Source organism: Gallus gallus, chromosome 1, assembly GCF_016699485.2.
Source record: "Gallus gallus isolate bGalGal1 chromosome 1, bGalGal1.mat.broiler.GRCg7b, whole genome shotgun sequence".
NCBI lineage: Eukaryota > Metazoa > Chordata > Aves > Galliformes > Phasianidae > Gallus > Gallus gallus.
In genome coordinates this window covers 4053570-4074128 of record NC_052532.1, presented here as the reverse complement: position 1 = coordinate 4074128, position 20559 = coordinate 4053570, and the positions used below count along the sequence as shown (strand labels likewise).

At 41.4% G+C, this 20559-nt stretch overlaps 2 protein-coding genes across 5 annotated transcripts in view; both read right to left on the bottom strand.

The window, feature by feature from the left end:
- The window catches only part of PFKFB3 (6-phosphofructo-2-kinase/fructose-2,6-biphosphatase 3), a 66153-nt gene extending 53005 nt beyond the window's left edge, over window positions 1-13148 (bottom strand). Inside the window, exon 1 of the mRNA XM_046909154.1 lies at window positions 13012-13148. The gene's annotated coding sequence lies outside the window, so the exon portion shown is untranslated. The remainder of the gene's footprint in view (window positions 1-13011) is intronic.
- Window positions 483-13148, bottom strand: RBM17 (RNA binding motif protein 17). Of its 4 annotated transcripts, none has more exons than XM_416473.8 (12): window positions 13101-13148; window positions 11026-11166; window positions 9550-9666; window positions 8859-9025; window positions 7702-7799; window positions 6755-6811; window positions 4395-4536; window positions 2714-2865; window positions 1958-2034; window positions 1464-1562; window positions 895-967; window positions 483-761 (listed from the first exon to the last, which is right to left on the bottom strand). In XM_416473.8, the coding sequence occupies exons 2-12, from the start codon at window positions 11146-11148 to the stop codon at window positions 658-660; spliced, it is 1209 nt and encodes a 402-aa protein (XP_416473.1). In that variant the 5' UTR covers window positions 11149-11166; window positions 13101-13148; the 3' UTR covers window positions 483-657. The 4 variants fall into 4 exon arrangements, with proteins under 4 accessions (XP_416473.1, XP_004937525.1, XP_004937526.1 ...); XM_004937468.5 differs by having other exon boundaries at window positions 1958-2031; XM_004937469.5 differs by having other exon boundaries at window positions 7702-7796.
- Window positions 13149-20559: the final 7411 nt, after the last annotated feature.

Here is a 20559-nt window from a genome sequence, read left to right as displayed (position 1 = left end):
CCACTCATTTTGATTCAAATGCCTAAGCCTTTTAATTTCCTTTCTCCTTCCACTTCCCTGTATTTAAATGTATTTTCTTTGGACTTGGTAAGAAACACAAACTCACTCCTTGTTACTTTAGTCTCCATTCTGGCACAGAAAATATTGTGCTGAAGTCAGGAAAGAACAAACTAGCTGCCAACTGTCCAAAGACCCCAAGTCACTCTGGTGTGCAGAGATGGAGGACTGACGGTCAAGAGAAATATCGGGAAAGAGAAGCATAATAGCACACAGTCCTTTTCCAAAGCTTCCTACTTACTGTGGATGCTGCACAGGGAAACTGTGAAGAAGCACCAGAATAAGGAAAACAGGAATACAGACAAAGCATTTCCTCAGCAGTGGGTTTTCAAAATAATGAAGTCATGGATAAAAAGTTCAAAAAACCAAGGATTCCCAGAGCAATAAGCAGAATTGTGCAATTCAAAAACACACAGACGTGAATCTTAATTTCAAAGGGCTTTTATATTACAAAAAATGAAGTCACAACGAATGCGAAAAATCCATTCAATGAGGCTTGTTTCCAGTCTGCTAGGAAATCTACTTTCTCTTCTTTTTTCCCAGCCTACTGCTGAAAACATGATTGCCAAAACAGTGACACCTCGAGCTAGATTTTTAAAATCAAACTTGCTCTGCCAGATCCAGTACTCTGAACTTGTCCAGGTTGTAGAAACAAGCCTTCACCACTCGGCCGCCAAAGTATCTTCCGTTTAGATCCACAACAGCTATAATTGCAACAAAAAACAGGTCAGCAAGCAGCAATTCAGCGACTAAAAATTTGAGCCTAATGAGTGAGACTGTTCAATCTCTTCGAAGAGGTGAACTCTGAAATTCATATGACACAGTTTAGTAACCTACCTTTAATTGCAGACTCAACCCGCTCAAACTCCAAAAATATTCTTACAGCTTCATCATCAGGGGCACCAGGAATCTGAAAGAAAACCCAAAAACAAACAAAAAAAACCCAACAGATCTGATTAGAACAGTAGTAAAACCACTGGTCTACGCAGCACTTCTTCACAAAAATACAATGTAAAATTAAGCCAATATAATTCAATTCTCCACTTGCCAAAGGGAGGTTGAAGATTGCCAAACTTGGGTCCTGTTTCTCTATGGAAACCTTTTAAATCAGCTAGGGTGAAAAGCTTCAGTAACCTAAATTTATAAGCATCTGAAAGTAAAAGATTAATTTAGCAGGAGGAACTTAAAAAGGTTTCAAAAACACAACACTCAAGGATTTTGCTATTTCTGACATTCAGAGTCTGTGCTTTACAGATATTGGAAACATAGAATCTCAACACAACAAAGGACCCTTTGAAATCCTCTAATCTATGCTGCTCCTTCACAGCAGTAGTGTGCCAGACATGAAAGACAAATGGACAGTTCACTTTTGGAGTAGCCAGAACGAAAGAAAGATTCTCTCTTACCTCAAAGATGACGCATTTCCCAACCTTGCCATATTTTTCACATTCTTCCTTAGTTTCAACTTCTAGATCTTCGTCCACCTCGCCAGCACCCACCATATTCTGAAAGTTTAAACAATAAACATAAGTCGTTGAATGCAGCCTGAATAGACAATTATGTAGATAAATCACGGATGCATGCAACTGTGATCATGAATAATTTAAGCTATTGTTTACCAGGTCAAGAACCATTTTGTCACATTCCAGAGCCTAGACAGTTCCCTAATACTAAGACACTGTGACATGGTTGCTGCATAACCTAAACCAATGTTGATTTACAGTCACAAGTTGTATCACAGGAAAACATGCGTTTTCTCCACAACACACAGAGCACCATATAGGTGCAGTTCAGAACTGTCCAAACCGTACAGAGTCCCTATAACAGGAATGCAGGTTTTAGCATTTAAATCAGTTGTGCACGCTGGAAATACCAAGACACACCTTTAATCATAACTTACCCTTAGTAAGACCACTTTAGTTGGGCATTTCAGTATCTCAGTCAATGGATTAGAATCTGCTTTCTTGGTTGCATCTGCTAGGAAGAGAAAAAAAGTTAATCATGGAATCATTTTAGACTAACACTCATATGAAGGCTTCAATCAGAATCTTACTGTTAGCAATTGAAATAAAAGCCACTAAGTATAGTTCCGTACTGATGAGGAAGAGGATTTCAGATCTTGTATCCACTTGGAAGGACAATATGCAGAAAAATCACTGCTACAAAGATCACAGACAATGCACTATTTCCTTGAGGGAAATCATTAACGAGTTCAAAACTGCATCAGATCCACTAAGAATCAAAAAACAGATCTCCTGGCTTCCAACACTTGTGTTCAGTGTTGTGCTGTTCTAGTAAGCAGAGATGCTGTCTCTAGATTAAACAACAGCAGGGAAATGAGGGCATTATCTAATGCACGATAGGGAAAAAAGCCAGCAGGAGCGCAGCAGGATCACCCATTGAAGTGAATGGAAGGTTACAAACACTAAAGAAGGACGGCTAATAGGGAAGGATGAGTTAAAATAATTAATAGATCACTTTAAAAGAATGTTATAAAGCTGAGTTTCTACAAGAAAGAGCACGAGGCATTGTTCCAGCTAAGTAGTATCTTCTGCTAGAACTAATGGCTAACAAAAATCCAGGAGCTCCCACTGAGCACGAGCTATTATTTCCCACAATCATTTTTCACAAACTTATTGGTTCAGGACAAGATTACCTTTCTCTGTAGCATCACCAACAATGATCTTGCCACCCCTCTTGCTTGTTTTCTCTACAGAGAGTGCTGTGCTCAGGCCCTGTTCATGCTTTCCCAGCCCTTGGCCCTCTCTGAAACCATACTTCTGCATGATTTTATGAGCTACTGTCCCTCTGCAAAAAGAAAAAAAAACATCAGTTGGTAAAGGTTTCTTACAACAACATTGTAATTGCATTTCTCCAGTGTGCGCAAGTTCTCAAAAGTTGCTCACACTTTTCCAAACACATTCAAAGTTCTAGTAGCACAGCAAGTCACACATCATGCCAAGGTCCGTTTAGTCCAGTTTCTGATCTTTGTCAGCGGCTGGTATCAAAAGCTTGAGAGAAAAGGCAGATGTGGAACCATCTGCTTCCCACATCAGATCACATTATGCTACCTACTGTGTTGGTCTGCATAAGGTCCAAAGCATGTGGTTTAGCTAGCAGTTCCTATGACAAACCTGGATGCCCTCAGTGTTAACCAACACAGCTCTTCTTTCTGAATTTTCAAGAACTTACTAAGGTAATAATTCTCCAATTAATAAAAGTACCATCTTTGTTGGCATTTCTTTGGAGCACATAGCTGGATAGGCCAAGGTATAAAAGAAATGTCGTGGTGCAGTAATTTACACCACAGTAAATAATCTACACTAAGTCACCTCCATTCTACCAAGAGACATTTAAGATTACACAGAAAACATTGGATCAGTAACTACATGACGCATACAAAGGCCTGGCTATGTAACGCTTGAAAGCTGAAAACACTAAGCCACAGAATAAACAGTAGTCAATTGTATAGACAAAACATTTTCTATAACAGCACCTCCTTCAATGAAGTGAAGGACCCAGGGTAGTGCTAAATAGAGGAGGTAGCAATACATAAATGGGTACACCAGTATTACTTCAGTTCCATAGGTTTTTTTGTTTTGTTTTTTACATTGCCCAGAAAAAATGATGTTTCTATTGAAAAATGGATTGAAAAACTGTCTCCAAAAATAAATGTAGTGTAACAGTGTAATAAACTATGCTTTTATGGTTATGTTCGTACTGCATGCAGTTTGGATCACATTGAGTCTGCACTTCTGCAACACCCAATGTGACTGAGAAGAAAGCACAAAGCTAACCATTACATCTTTCAAATGAGGTCTTGGGGCTATTTTTAACCATACATCTGACTTCACTTTGCCACCCACTGTAGAAACACACAACACGAACCCAAGGCAGAAAAGTAAACGGACAAATTTGCAACCACAGCTGCTCCCACATTCATGCAAATATGCTTTGAATTTCTGAAGAAACAAACTGGAGTTGAAAGAGGTACATAACAAAATTAGGACAAAGCTGGAAAAGAAACCTAGTGGAACTAACAAGCCACCTTTGCTTTCCTGCAGACTACATTAGCTTGGATTGTACAACCCATAAACACTTCATGCTGGAACGTGGCTTCAGAACTTGTCTTAAAAACACAGCCACCTCAAATGCATTCCTCTCATTCAAGTAAATCCACTGCTTTTTCTGTATCCTGTCAGTTACATCTACATGCACTCAGACTAACCATATACATACAATGTGTTATTTATCTCTACTGACAACTATTTTAAGTTTTCATTCCTGTCACCTTCTAATGCTTTTTTCCACCAAGTGTAAATATGTCAAACGTTTACCCCATGTTAGCAAGGAATGAGTTGCTAGGTCCTGTCGGGGAACGAGGTCTGTCTGGCTCATCATACACTGGAGGAGGAATGGCTGCTTTGGAAGATGGTGCCCGAGGTCTTGACTCATCTTCATATGGGAATGATGCTACAGCTGAAGAAAAGAGACATTTGCTTTTTCACTAAAATATGCTGCATGTTATGAATGCTAGAACACGATGCTTTCAATCTCAGCTCATTTAGAGAAAGATATATTTGCAAGTTGTACCTTTTCTGCTTTATACAAAAATGTTTTTCACATAAACCCAAACCAGAAGAATGCTTCCTATGCACATAGAGCTTTAATATCCCCTTATCTTCTTCCCCTTGCTCCAAGATTTAAACTTAGAGTTATTCTGGATTTTTGTCATAGAACAAATAATGAGTTTGTATACATACCATGCACGTCTAAGTCTGTAACACATTCATTAACTTCTTACTTATCAAACTGAGAAAAACATTAAGCAGCCACCTGCACTACAGTGAGTCCATCCAGACAGAGGACAAACAAACTTAACGCTCCATTCATCAGGAACACAATTATGACATTATGTCAATACACCCATCTTAGGCCTAAAGGACTGTAAAGAAAGCACACTGTACACTTACACTAAGGAGAAATCAGTGGTCCAGAAAGAACCAGCACAACTCAAAATATTTATACAGATCCCTCTGATAATTTCTGAACTGACACAGCATGGGAAAGAGATATGTATCATACAGATTAGATTAGATTACTATCTTCCACTGAGAAGTCAAATTGAAAAATGGAAAAAAAAACACAACAAAAGCCTACAGTACACTGAAGACAACATGCAGAACACACTTTTGAGTGTATTTATGACCTTTTAAACAGAATTTGTTTTCAATTATCTTATTGTGAACTATTGTTTATATCTTTCCCACTGCGTCATATGTGAAGCTTGAGAGCATCGATGAGGAAAAAGAAAATACTATTTAGAATCAGAACACTGCGAGTTGGAACGGACCCACAAGGATTTGAGTCCACCTCCTGGCTCCACCCAGGACCACCCAAAATCCAAACCCTAGGTCTGAGGGCATTTTCCAGATACCTCTTGAACTCTGGCAGCTTGGTGCCACCCTCTGCTGCAAAGCTTTCCCTAACGCGCTCCCCCCTCTCCCCTCCCCTGACACAGCTCCATGCTGTTCCCTCCAGCCCTGCGGCTGCCACAGACAGCAGAGCTCAGTGCTGCCCCTCTGCTCCCTGTGCAGAGCTGTGGGCTGCCATGAGATGGACTGAACTGTTGTTACTTCTGTTACAGCGCTATTTTCTGAGGTTTTTCCAGTCTAGCTTTAGATATCAAGTAACAAGCAGCACAAAGATTTCTTTGTAAGCTCATCTCACAGAGCTCTCCCCTCAGGATATTTCTAACATTTCCAGCCTATATTTATTTTTCCTTGACTCTACTCAATCGCTCCTAATTATTTACTCAAAACAATTTCTGTTTCTAGCGTTTACACACTTCAAATGCTTTCACTATTATATCATTCACTTACTCTGCCAAGCTGCCATTATTTTATTTTAACCTTCTTTCAAATAAAATCTGGAAAGTCCTTTATGTGCACAACTTAATTATTTTTAAAGACATAAAACAGCACACTGTGTCATTTAAAAACTTAATCAGAGATACAAAAAGAATCCCAAGCATTTTGTTCTTACAGCAAGATTCTGCCACCTAGTGGAATACTGTGATCTTCAACCTGAACTCATGGAGGACGACCCTTCTGCACTCGTAATTCTTCAACAGATATTATTTGCATTACTTATTACCAGTAAAGTGGAAATAGGAACTTATCTTTTGTCTCCAAAGTAAGACCTTCAAAGTTTCAGTTTTCATGCACAGATGATACTTGCTTAAGAGGATTTTTCTGTGTTCTCTGGGTATCCCTCAAAGATTTTAAAAGCTGTGTTTGCAGCGCATGACCCTTTAGAAAAGGGTCATTCATAAAGCACCTCTGAAAGCAAATGGCAATGGAAGAATTCTCCCTTCATATCACTGAGGTTTTTCATCTGCCTGTCTGCAACATGACTTTTTTTACACCACAAATGAGTAACTGGACATGGTTACAACAGAGCAGCCAGCTAAACCACTTATCCAGCTATACAGAAAGAATCTTTTAGAACAGAGACAGGAAACAGTAATATTACAGGTTCCCCACAGCCTCCCTGCAGTCAACAAACAAGTAGTACAGGTCATTGGGCCAGAAAGAACTGCATGGAAAGAACAGCAAGATGACTTCACTGAACAGAAGGCTGACTGAGAATTAAGCAACATTACCACTTTTAGAGAACAGGATTTTGTTGTACTTACGTTCTTTGTCCTTCTCAACCAGAGAAGTGGGTGGTGCAATTGCAGCTCCTCCCATACCTATGAGTAAAATGGAAAAGAACAGGTTTGTGTGATTAGGTTCTGCTGCTTGGAATAGCTGCACTGAGATTTAACACAGCTGCTGGCTCCAAAAGCAGCAGCAAGAGTGTGAGCAATATGAATGAAAAGCACATCAGAGAAGATCATACTGCAATCATGTACTACACGTTGTTTCTAGAGTCAACATATTGCACAGAATTTCAAAATTAAAGACTACAAGGGAAGCAAACCTTCAGTTCTAAAACTGTTCAATTAAGCCAATACTCTGCTCAAGCTTAACTACACTTACACAGGAGTACAGTATAAAGCCTCTTCCCTATTCTAATATGCAGCGTTTTAAGGTAGTCACCAACTTCCAAAGCAGAGCAAATATTTTGCATGTCCCTGTCAGAAATTTACTTTTCTAAAATAAATCACACCTGAATTATTCACTAAAATTTTGTTGTTGAAAAGAATGAAATTTCATTTTGTTTGTGCTAAGATATCATCCCAACACATATTTTGCTAACTAGTTCTAAGAGTATTCAAATCACAAAACCAGGAATGCTAAGTACCAGTAGCGAAAGCTCAACAGTGATTTTCACAGCTCCATTTCATGCAACACTTCCCTTCTCTCCTGGAATCTACACCGTGCATAAAATTAAAATAGTTACTGACAAACCAGTAGAAAGCCACAAATAACTGAGATGATATCTTCCTCCACAGGAAAAAAACACTGTATTAAAATAGTTATAACATAATAAAACAATGGGTTTATTCTAAAGGCTCCAATGTTAACAGTATGCTTCCCAGTTCAGAAAAGAGAAATACAAAATGCATTAAACTAGGACTGTGACCATATCCTCCTCCTCCCTGTGTGTCTTTCTCCTATTAATAAACAGCTCCCTTACTTCTTTTTCTTCTCTCCCTTTCGTAATCTTCATCTTCATCAGAATCTGGATCCGGCCTTCTTGAAAACCCACTGGCTTCATGTCTGTCTTTACGCCTTCTAGGAGACAGACACAACAAGTTAGGATAAGAAACAATCTAAGTCAACCCTACTTTAACTCATGATACTACCTTTTTCATGTGAATTATATGTCATTTGGTCAATCGGATTAGCATTTTATAATGTGCTTTCCATGAAAGTGTAAGTAAACACCCTTACTTTTAATGTTTTTTTTTGTTGTTGTTCATTTGCTTTTATCCTTTTTTTTTTTTTGTAAAATAGGAAATGGATTCAAAACAAGAACATCATTTTCCACTTGCAAATCAATCAAGGATAAAGTATGGAAATGAGGAAGCCTATGTATAATTCTAGCCCAAAGTGATGACATTGACTGAAAGACTACAATGGAAGAGGTACTGGGTGCAAGCAATAAGTAGGTAGCAGAGGCATTAATTAATCATCCTGCACTGAAGAGAATCCCTTTCAAATTCCCCACCAAAGGCTATCTGAAGCAATGATTAATCAGTCAGTTTTAAGAGAAAAAAAATCCTCATGCTTAAACAGCGTAATTCCACAGACTTCATGAAACTGCTTATTAGTTTCACTTAGAATAAGCAAATGTAATCTTACTGCCTGGCTGGCAGATGTTTTACCACCTATTTCAATAGGACACTGAATCTGCATTCAACACCTTTAATAAGATTAAAGAGATTTCTTATTCCATGGAAAAAGCATTGAGCTTCTTAAAAATTAGTATTCTTTTGTCCAGAGACAAGAGAGAAATAAATACACAATTAATGTACTTAAATTGAATGCAAAACGTGAATAAAGTAATAGGCAACTATGCTTTGTAAAGGCAGCGCTCGTTACACTTTAAAACTGAAATGAATTCACAGGTCAGTGTGAAGTACATAAAAAGAGAAAAGATGATTTATCTTTGAATGTTTAAAGGCATTTCTGATGTCAGGATATACTGACATGAAACACTCTACAATAATATTCACTAAACCTGAAGAAATCCCCTGAAACAATTCAGGGGGTTAAAACCAAACATGCACATTTAACAGCCCATTATTTACCTTACTGCCAATATGCTATATGTTAAAACAAAAGCCTTACTTTTCTCTCTCTTCAATTTCCTTTTGCCTCTCCAGCTCACGCTGTCTCTGTCGTTCCTCTCTTTGCCGCTTCACCACTTTTTCATAGTCATTTGGAAACATAGGATCATACTCATCTGCCAAAGGAATCAATACATCTCCTGCAGAAAAACCACTAGGTACGGGATCCTTCAAAGAGAAAAAGGAGAACAGTGATGTTTGTCAGCTGAGGTCACAGAATCATGGAATCACGGTCCTGGGAAACCTGTTCTTTGTGTCCCTGCTTGAGTAGAGCTGTTGGACCAGGGGACCTCCAAAGGTTCCTTCCAACCACAACCGTATCACTGTGATAACTATTCATATCATTATACAAGTCCAGATCCAACACCGGTGCATATAGGATTATCTTCATTATTTACCTGACCAAACCACCATTTTGCAAAGTATTCTGAAGCTGTCCAGAAGAAATATGTTAGGAGCAACGCTTTATTTTAACTGTACATTCATCAGGATGCTTCCATGTTGTACCACATGGAAGCCTGTAAAAACCTGTTCATTAATTTAAGAACCTGAGCTGAGGTTCCAATTCTGGAAAGCAATCAGCTCTTTTAGCACTTGGAAAGACCATTTAAAAATAAAATGCAGATGGCTGTCAAAGAATTTCAATTCAGAAACATTTGTTAACAGATGGAGCCTCTCTGTTTTGTTCTTACCTTTAACCCAGCTGCTACATGAGGCGGTGTGTCCACGATCTGTCTCTCATCAGAAGAGCTACCTCGTTTCAGGTCAATCACTGGAGCAAGTACTGTTGTTTGTTTGGTTCTCTGACTCTGAAAAACAGCCAGAACATAAAATGCCTAAAAAAGCTACAAAAATTGTTTTCTATTTTATAGAAAAGAAACAGAAGATAACAAAATAGCTCACTTTCCTCTTTTTATTCAAGAGAGATCAGACTTTGCTTGTGCATGCACTAAAACACAGACTGATAAGTGAATGCTTTGCAGTAGGATGAAAAGCACACACACTAAAAGTTAAGGGAATCTCTTCAGATCAGGTAGAATCTAGCAGATTTTTTTCAAGGGTCTTAAACCTATTCTAAATAAATGTTTTACCATCTAGTAAAATGTATCGATCCATCTTATATTCTCCATTTTTCAAACTTATTCTATTCTTCCATTACTGTTGTTCTATTTCATAGAGTCACAGAATGGCCTGGGTTGAAAAGGACCACAATGATCATCTAATTTCAACCCCCCTGCTATGTGAAGGGTCTCCAACTAACACACCAGGCTGCCCAGAGCCACGTCCAGCTTGGGTATTTTCACACATACAGACAATGAAAACACCTAACACAGCAGCCATTTCAAATTTCATTCACACACATTGCTCCAACCAACAGCAAAATCCTGCTGTCAGTTTTAACAACATACATCAGCACTAATTCCAATGAAAAAATGCCATGTCTTAGTAATCATTTCATACTTGTACCAACATTTAAGGAATCTCACTCTAGACCTTACAGATCACAAAGAAACTACATACATCCTGCATGAATCAAAACAACAGTAACAGTACTGTGTAAAGCCACGAGGTGAAATACTGTCACAATAAATAGAGCAGAAAATGGCTCTGTTACGGTTTAAACTCAAGGAATTGGCTTGTACTACTTTTCCCTTCCACGTACACACGTAATTTCTTTAAGAATTTCTAGTGCACAATGATTCGTACTTTAGCACCTAAGGCCCTTTAAACAGAAAGCACAAAATGATGCAGACGTATAAGTAACAACTATGTAAAGAATAAGCAATAACCAATAAGCAGCACTGATAACTTTCAAGTGCAGCATGACCTTTACTTAGACTTTAAAAAAGAAAAAAAAAAAAAAATAGCCTCATTATCTTCAATGTTAAATGTGAAGATCAGCTTTTGGCTCAAGTAGTAACAAGATTTGAGGCTCACAGCACACACCAATTCTTTGTTCAATTTTCATCTTGCCAGACTTCCTAGAACAGACCTGAAGGAAAGGCATCTTGTGCTCGCCACCCGTTTTGTGAGGCCCTTTGCTACAAAGCCACAGACAAATCCTAACAAAATCACCTCAAATCTGTATTATTAGGTTATGAACTCTCAATGATCTGAGCATGAAAGAATCTCTAATAACAGGAAGCAAAATTAGGAAGAGTCTATACCTTCGCTTGAGTGAGAGCTGCCTTCTTCACCTGCAGTTGAGACTGTAGCAGTTTGAAGTTTTTAGACCAGCCTTCCGTTTTGGAATCGCTGGTCTCAACTCCCAGGTCATCGTAAAGTGACATTTTCGCTTCAATTTAATACTAGAAAACAACAATAACAAATAGATCAGACGATGTCACAAATCTATGCCCAGTGCCCAGCTGCTGCTATTTCGGGTGTGTCTGGTCATCATATTTTTAAATATCCTCTTTTTTTCCAAGCTGGAGAGAATTCCAAGCAATAACACTGGGGTTTTTTTGCTGCACAGTAGCAGACATACAGGACTACAAGAAAGATTGCGTAAAAATAACCACTTCAAAGGCAATGAGTACTCTTCAAAGATTGATAGGTGTTAAAAACATCCTAAATTTACACTTTCAGCACTACGTATCAATCATTTCAAGCTCTAAAGTTGCACTGTACCCCAGATCAATATTTGGAGATTTACAATGAAATTCAACATTAAGTGCAACACAACCCTCAAAACTTCAAGATCCAGACAGAATTATTCTCTGCTCACATTAAGCAGAGAATATGTGTGATCTGCACAAACATATCAACACTTCATTCACCTTCTTAAATATTACTACTTTTTGTCTCTCTGTAGGCTCAAAAAGAATATCTTACTGTAACTGTATTTGCCAGAGTACACTTTGCCAGAGTGTTTTCACAAAATTTAAAGGCCTCACAAATACAAAGACATACACGTGTATAAAATAAGCAAAAGGAACATCAGCAGCAACATGAAATGAAATATATCACCTTGTCTGTTACTTCATCTAGCATGAAAGGTAGAAGGGAAAATGTGAACGTAAATAGATCTCTATCACCTGTGGAACAACCTGTAAGGCCATTATTTAGTCTCTGTGAGGCCTGGACTATTGTCTCTGCTTTGTTTTTTTTTAATTTACTGCAGTATTACTGATGAACAGTCTGCTGTGAAATCTTACAGACTCATCAGCAAGGCCTTGCTTACACAGATCTGACAGGGAACTCAGCATATAGGTGTTCACTGCTAAAGATGTATCTGAGATGCATTTAAACCTACGGGAAAAGTCTCAGGTACAGCTGACAGCAAACCCCAAAGGGGTCACGCTCAGCAAAAATAAAAGACAAATAAATGAGGTTTTATCTTGCAGTGGAATAGGAACAGCCAGGACTCGGTAGAACAGAGTTCACTGCAAGATACTGGGGAAGACAAGATTATTGGGGGGTTATTGCATGTATGGGCACGAGGAACCCTATGTATACAGGAACACAACAGCACACAAGGGAACAAGATGAGAGCAGGGTGAGAACAAAGTTATAACATGAATTCCTGACTGCTACAGACTGCACTGGTCTGTGAATCACAGAATGGCTTGGGTTGGAAGGATCAAGTAACAACCCCCCACCACAGGCAGGGCCACCACCTAGATCTGGTATGAGACCAGGCTGCCCAGGGCCCCCATCCAACCTAACCTTGAACACCCCCAGGGATGGGGCATCCACACCCTCTCTGGGCAGCCTGTTCCAGCACCCCACCGCTCTCTGTAAATAAACTCCCCCGGACATCCAAGCTAAACCTTCCCTCCCTGAGCTTAAAACCATTCCCCCTTGTCCTATCACTGTCTACCCCAGTGAAGCAGGAGTGCTGCTATTCTGGGTCAGATAGCACACACTTGCGGTATGTTACTCGACACGTACAGACAGAAAGGACTTTGCGCCTCCAATTTGAAGGGGATGGGCTGCAGCACACCGGGGGCCGAGGCAGCGAACACAGGACCCGCACCAGGCCCGCACAAGCTGCAGGCCACTCTTCCTACCCCGCGGACGGACAGAGGGCCGAGGCCGTAAGGCACACAGGCCGCGCAGCGGGGCTGAGGGGCCCGACCCCCCCCACCCTAGGCCTACGCCCCTCTGACGGGAGCAACCCGCGGCCGAGGGCCTCCTTTCACTCCACCCACCCCTATGTCTTCCTCCCCCACACCCTCGGGACGCAGAGCGGGCTCCCCGGACGGGGTGTGCCGGTCGGGGCCCACCGCCCTCTGCTCACCCGTCACCGCGCCGCCGCCATGAGCCGGCCGCTAAGGCAGCCGGGAACGAGTTCCCCGCACGGCGTCTGCGCCTGCGCACTGCCGCCCGTTCCGTTCGGCCAATGGGGAGCAGACCGCGCCGCGGCAGCGCCGCCGTTGTAGCGCCCCCTGGCGGCTGGAGGAGGGAGAAGCGTCCCTCGCCTCCATCTTCTGCTCCCAGTTTCGCCCCAGCGTACACCAACCAGTATGGCGCTGGAGAGGAACCCCTCCACAGACAACCTCAGTCCTGTCTCGTCCCATCGCCGCGGCCTGGGGGAGACTGCTTTCTGATGCGGGAGGAGTCGCTGCCATTCCTGATATCCCTCTGCAACCGGAGGCCTGACGGTGGAGCCCACTCCCACCAACTGGAGCCCCCCCACCTCCCCCCGTGCAAAATCCTACACAGACAGAAATCAAACGGTGTTTTTGGAGTCTCTGGCATGGTCAGGGCACTTGGCTAGGACTGCCGAGTGATGTTTCCGGGAAACAATCGAGCATGGACTGATAGTCCCTGCAATTTCACAAGATGCCATTGAGTCTTATTGGAGCCACGCTGAAGTTTGAAGTGGAATTAGGAATTCAGCCGGCAGAGGGCAGGGCTGCATTCGTTCCCAGTGCAAGCCGTGTTTCCCCGTAAGAGGTACCACATTTCTCCATCCTAACTTCTTAAAAGACCTGTGGTAGCTTACTGAATGAGTAATCTGTCTGCCTGGGCAGTCAGCTCACCCCCAGACCTTTCACTCATTCTTCAGAGCCTTCATTTTGACTGTTGGCTTATAGCGGGGCGGATGGATCTCCAGCCCATGAAAGACAGCTTCAAATCAGATGAGATTTCTAAGAACTGTGGCCACTTGCACCACATGACAAGGTGGTGGGAATAGATAAACAGGCAGCCCTGTCTGCAAAACAAAGCAAAACACCAAAGCGAATATCGTTGTCGCTTCATCCTCAGTGTACTGTGTGCACTATCTCCTTATTGATCAGAAAGGCCTTATCTCCAGCACTGCTTTCATCTGCGCTACTGTGCAATCTATTTCCTTATGGTTAGATGAAAAAGTACTGCCAGGCAGTAAAGCTGCTGCTTTGAGAAGAGCTGTTTCCAAGTTCTGGACTCTTCCCCTCCTATTTCTGCTGGTCCCTGCTGAGCAAACCTTTCTAGGCAGTGTGTTTCCAGATGGATCTATTTTAATAACAGCAGTGAAAGTGAGAAAGAAAATGCTCTTCGGTTTATTTATGGAGCATCTCCCAAGCATTTTTTTAGGAGTTGGACTAGATGGCCTTCAGAGGTCCCTTCCTTCTCTAAGGATTCTATGATTCTATGAGTTAGGAGGAAGTTTTTCACATAAAGGGTGGTGACACATTGGAACAGGTTGCCCAAGGAGGCTGTGGATGCCCCATCCCTGGAGGCATTCAAGGCCAGGCTGGATGTGGCTCTGGGCAGCCTGCTCTGGTGGTTGGCGACCCTGCACATAGCAGGGGGGTTGAAACCAGATGATCACTGTGGCCCTTTTCAACCCAGGCCATTCTATGATTCTATGATTTTCCCCTTGCCCTAGAAGTGCCTGCATTTTTAAAGAAAGGAAATGATACGATGCACATTTCTGTAGCTCTGTGAAAGAAAGAAAATCAGCAGGATACTTGAATGCTGATTTTACAGTGACAGAATCCCATTGAGAAAAGGATGGTATCCGATGTTAAAGGAAGGAATCAAATGGTTAATTGCATGAAAAGGTACTGAGAAAAATCACTGTGGATTGAAATGCTGCACCGAAACAGCACAGCACAATATCACAGCGTGAAAGTCACTGGGGAGAGATTAGAGCATGCAAAGGTAGAAAATGCAGTCATAATGGGAAATTTCAATTCATGCTAGGCAGACTGGGAACAAGTCACAACAGGGAGGGTAACGACTGAATTATTAGACTTATAAATAACTGCCTACTAAAGCAATGAATCAGATAAATCGCTAGAGAAACAAGTCTTGGTTAAGTAAGTCTGGAAAGTGCATCTGATGTGGATCAAAATGTATCTGTCCCTCATTGCAAGAATACCCACAATATACTTGTATGCACCTGCATAGGAGATGGGCAGATGACAAAATCCACCTTGTTAATTTCTGGAAAGAACAGAGCAGCTGCAGGCAGGTAAAGGAATCTCAGCATGCTGCAAAGTGTAGAGGTCCCCACGTAGAGAGATTACAGGCAGAAGCAAAAAGTGATGGAGAGACAGTGGAATCAGCCAGAAGCCGAAAGCACAAAGTTGCACAAGGATGGCATAGAGCTGGCTGGGTGATGAGATGGCAGATGGGACCCAATGTTAATGAATGCAAAGCAATGCACGCAAGAGAAAATAGCACTGACAAAACACACACAGCGGCAGGCTCTAAATCAGCTGCTGCCTTTGAAGGGATGCTGCATTCATTGTGGATAATTTGCTAGAAATGCCAACTCAGTGCTCTGAGGGAGGCAAGAAAGCAAACAGGCTGCTGGAAATACTAAACAAAAGAAGAAGAAGAAGAAGAAAACATAATATAAATGCAGCACGCATGTGTACTTTGAACGGCCATCTGCACTCTTGGGCATCAATTACCCCTAAGAAGCAACAGCACAATGTATAAACTTAAAGGCATCAGATGTCAGTGGAAAAGAGGCAGTTGGAGGGGACCCGGAAAGCATCCAACATCCAAAATGGTACCAAAAAAAGGGGGGGAAATAGGGCAATCTCATTTATTCACCCTGATGGTGGTCGCTAAGGTGGAGGAAAAGAAATAGAAATCGTGGATCTGTGTGCTGTGGGACAATCTGGAGGATAAATGGCTCTGAAGAGGGTTGAGAGGAGGTCCTGGAGGAGGGATTGATTGATCTTTTGCGTTGTTTATTGGGTATCCTCGGAGGACGTGGGCTGCTCATATGCCAAAATGACATTAGGGGGCAGTGCGTCGTAAGCTTTGGAGTGAACGTGTGGGTGAGGAGCACGGGGACAAGAGCAGGGCACAAAAACACCAGGGCTGCTCCAAGAGGGTCCGTCGGGTTCGGGAGGTGGGTGAAGCCCATGAGGTGGAGCTGTGGTTTCCAGCGGAGGGTTTCGCTGCCAGCTGACCCCACTGCACGCTGTGCTGTTTGCATTGGCTCAGGCAGAGCCTTCGACCCATTCTGCATATTTTGCTTACTTATTTCTTCCCAGTGGCATTCAGCATTGTCTGGATGGCAAAATGCTGGCTCAGGAAGATCAGTTCAGGTTTGGGAAATCTCCAAGGAGGAATGACCTGAAAGCACTGAGAATAGTGATACAGAACATTTGACGTCTTATTCCTTCTGCTGAGGGAACAGGTGCCAATACCTACAAAAGAACGAAGAAAACTACGTATTTTGCTGCATATAAAATGACCCAAACTGTGGAAAAATTTGTACCTAATTTTTACTGGCTTCACGTTTTTACCTAATTTCACATTTTGGCTCAGTTCCACCATGACAATGAATAAGAAATATCCCAGAAGATAAATATTTCATCACAGATTAACGTGTCTGAAAGACTAATTTCGATGTTTTTTATCACAGCTATAGAAAGCTGTGTTGCTATTGGCACTGCGCAGTGAAGTGTTTCTGTTTGGCTGGCGATGGGGAAGAGTACAATAAATGACGACACGATCGTTTTGTTCTAGCATCGCTGTCTCGAGCTTGAAGAGCTCAGAAAACATGTTGAAAATATAACAGTGAAAATATTACACATGGCCAGACTCGGTGCAGATGGGACGTCTGCCGTCATCGGAAGAAAAAAAAATGGTTGTGCTGCTCTGCTAGGGAAAGGTTTTGGATGGGAAGTTATTCAGATCCCCCCGTGTCAGCCGTAAAGGGACTCTTGGTGCCAAAGATGCAGGTTTCTTCCGTGCTTAAAGTCCCACTGGAGCATCAAGAAAATTGGAGGCGTTCCAGGAGTGCTGTGTTTGTTTTTGTGAAAATAAAGAGGGAGGGAAAAGAATATATATATATATTTATATATATATATATTAAACCTTTGTTGAATTGTTCATTGTCTTTAAAATGAGAAGCTTTCAGAAAGATTTTGGAAGCCAAGAGAAACAGCGCGGGAGGGTTTGGAAGAGAAGGAAAGGATTAGCTTTGCAAGCTGCTTGCCTGCCTTCCCAGCCATGACTGAGCATGCCTGCAATGAAAGCTTTCTGTCTGGTCTTACTGTCTTTCTTTTACTCTCCTCCTACAGTCAGAGACAGAGTTGGCTGAACCATTATATTTTTAAACGATTTCAAGAGCTTCCACTCCTTTTTAAAGGTCAAACGATGTTAAGTACTACAGTGGAGATCCTTCACTTTTAGACTTGTAGACTTGCCTCCAGATTTGAAGATCTTATGCCAGGAAAAACCACTGTTCAAATTCAGTGAACCTCTTACCACGTGAAAGTGCTGATTTCCTCCTAAAACCACCTAACTCCTTTGATTTTCCATCCTCAAATATTACTCGAATATACTGCAGGTTCAATAATGACACTAACTCGTCTCCTCTTGTTTTGAAATTCTGACTGGAAATCATTTGAAGCATTCTGAGCATCAATTCTCTGCAAATGAATGGATCTCAAGTTGAGTCCTCAAAAAATGGAAGGAGTCTCAAGCTTTACCATTCAGCGCCCATTGAAACACCTGCACGAAAGCTCCATCCAGATCTACAGGTGCTGTTTCTTCTCTAACTACACTATAATTCTGGATTTGAGGTTAGATTCTAAGAAAAGTGGGCTGTTGATGAGTGATATGACATTGCTCTGGAAATTCATCTGAACCAATGATTTACATATAGGTAAGGTTAGCCTTCCGCTTGCTGCAAGATTTGTATCAACTTCTTGTGAACAGCCATTTTCAGTCCAAAACAGCTAAATCCAAGAATTTAAGGTTCAAAGAGAATACTCTGTAGCTCCTGAAGACATCCATCATGACGCTTTCTGTACAAACAGGATTACTTGGGGTTAATATCACACTGATGAGCACTAAGATGGTCATGGATTGTCATACATTGTCAAAGAAAAGTTGTACAATCTCCATCCTTTGAGGTTTTCAAAATCCAACTGGATAAAACTCTAAAATCAAGGGGGTTCTGTTAACTGATCTTACGTTAAACAGCAGATTTAATAGACACTCCATTGCAGTCTGAGTGATTCTATGCATCTGTGATTATTTCCTTGACTTTTTTACTGCAATACTTCTCCAGAGAAGTGAGACCAAGGAGAGGACTTTGTATCTGAGCCTGCCCTGTATTACTTACCCAGTGTTCTGATCACTGAGAAAACGTGCAAAAGGATTCCCCCTTCTCCTCCCCGCTTAGTTGTTTAGAAATAGCTTGAGAATTGTAAAGCACAAGTGGATTGTGGCACCTGCTGTGTTCCCTGAATAAGCCACTTGCTCAACCTCATCCCAGTGAATTTCCTACTGCCCGATTCCAGGTGACACCTTTCCCATAGAGGAGCACTGTGCCAGGTGTTCAGGTCACTCCTCCCTGGTCAATGGATAGAGTTGGATATTTCCCCTGAACCAAAATCTCACCTGGAATGTGTAAAGGATTGCCAGTTTTTAAACAGAAATTCAACTTCTTTCCCATATATAGAGCCTTTTTGTGCTGGGAAATGTTTTCACTTATTTTTAATATGGCTTTTTCTTCCTGTGTGAAGAATGTGGTCTATCCTTGGCCGCAGTGTCCAAGTGAATAACACTGATACTCTCAGTGGATTTTTTAAGCTAAGATGAAGCTGTTATATTGAGAATCTGTTGAGTGAAGGACAGCTGGTTTGAATCTGTCCTTGAGGACTTGGAGAGTCCCAGAGGACTGACATGCAAACCCTCCCAGATTGCCTCCACCATGGAAATTCTCTGTCCGGATAGGAACAGGTATACTAGAACATCTGCAACCTTGACAGTGGGAATGGACCAGTGGTCCAGACTTAGACCAGTCTGGTCTAAATGGTACTGCTTTAGGGTTTTGATCTACAGCAAGCTCCAGGCAGCATTTCTCAGCTGTTTAGCAATGATATATCCCACACTCCCTTCAGAGTTGGACCGTCTATATTGGATATATGGACATCTAAGATCTGTAAGAAGCCTTATACAATTACAGTGTTTTTCATTTCATCCAGTTGTTGTTGTCTAAAAGCAAGATATCTGGTAAGTTTTCAAGCATGAGCTACAGACAGGAGACAAATCATCTCCAGGAGAAATTCCATGAAAGAACACTTTCTACTTTTACTGGGACAGTTTCCATATCCCACTTTATGCCTCAGCAGTTATTTTTGTTCATAGCTATAATTTCGTAAAGAGGTTTGTGTGCCCTGGGGTTTCTGGTAACTCTACAATTCATGGCGTACTGCTGTAATGAGGTACAAAGTGCTATGTGTTTATTCAGAGGATGCCAGCCCGTGCAAGAGAGAAAAACTTGAATTCTCTATGTAATAAAATACCCTGATGACTGGAAATTAAGGCATGATTAATGGCAAGGGCAGACTATTCAGCATTTTGGGTGAGTTTTTTTGCTTCTTCCTTTGGAGATATTCTGATTATCGGAAAAAGACCTAATACTGAGTTACACTGACGGGGAATCTAGACCAACCTAGCAATTCCTGTGTTTCTTGAGACATAACATTGCAGCCAGAGATAGGGTACCCTGAAGTCCCTAATAATCTGGTCCCATGACATCATGCGTGGCAACACGAGGAACACTGGATGCTGAACTTTCATCTTTTTGAAGGGAATGTTCACCACGTTTCTTGTTTTTCTCCCTTTTCCCAGTTCATAGAAAACCAAGACCTTAGCTATAAATGAACCACAGCCAGATGTGAACATCATCTATCCTTCTGTTCCTGAAAAACAAGGAAGACATCAGAAAAAAAAAAAACCAAAAAACCCCACTCTTTGGGTAAGAACCTTGTAAACAGCATTATCTCCACCGTCAGAGCAGACCACATGCACGTAAAAGGATGTGTTATCAAAAATATCTGTAATGGTGACCTTAAAACAGTACAAGAAGTGCTAATGAATTTCTTGTTATTTTAGAAAGGGACTTTCTTTTCTGTTGGTGCGGAGAGCTTCCTGAAGCAAAAACAAATGAAGCTCTTCTCTCTCTTTCTTTTTTAAATATAAGTTAGAAAACTTTTCAACTAAGTTTCTGCTTAGTTGTTTTCTAGCTATTCAGAATTAGAACTGCTCTGAACAAAGACTTCTACTGCACTGTCTTTGCTCAAAGGCTGCATGACACTAAACAGGAGAACACAGAGACATCCAGTCTCGGTTACAGTCACGATTTTTATTGAAACTGTGTTGTTATCAACACCTTATTGGGTTTGGGCAGAGGGAAGGCAGAGAATTGCTTTCCCCAGGCCACATTCAGAGATCTAGAGAGGCCAAAATTAGTACGATCCTGACTTATCTCCTCTTAGCCATCTCCTCTG

Bases quoted from the DNA above. Each gene is read 5' to 3' on its own strand.
- RBM17 (XM_416473.8), bottom strand. From the start codon at position 11,148: ATGTCACTTTACGATGACCTGGGAGTTGAGACCAGCGATTCCAAAACG. The intron at 2,035-2,713 runs GTAATCTTGTCC...TTCTCTTCCTAG, and splicing joins TGGTGATGCTACAGAGAAAG to CAGATGCAACCAAGAAAGCA. The intron at 762-894 runs GTAGGTTACTAA...TTGCAATTATAG, and splicing joins GGTTGAGTCTGCAATTAAAG to CTGTTGTGGATCTAAACGGA.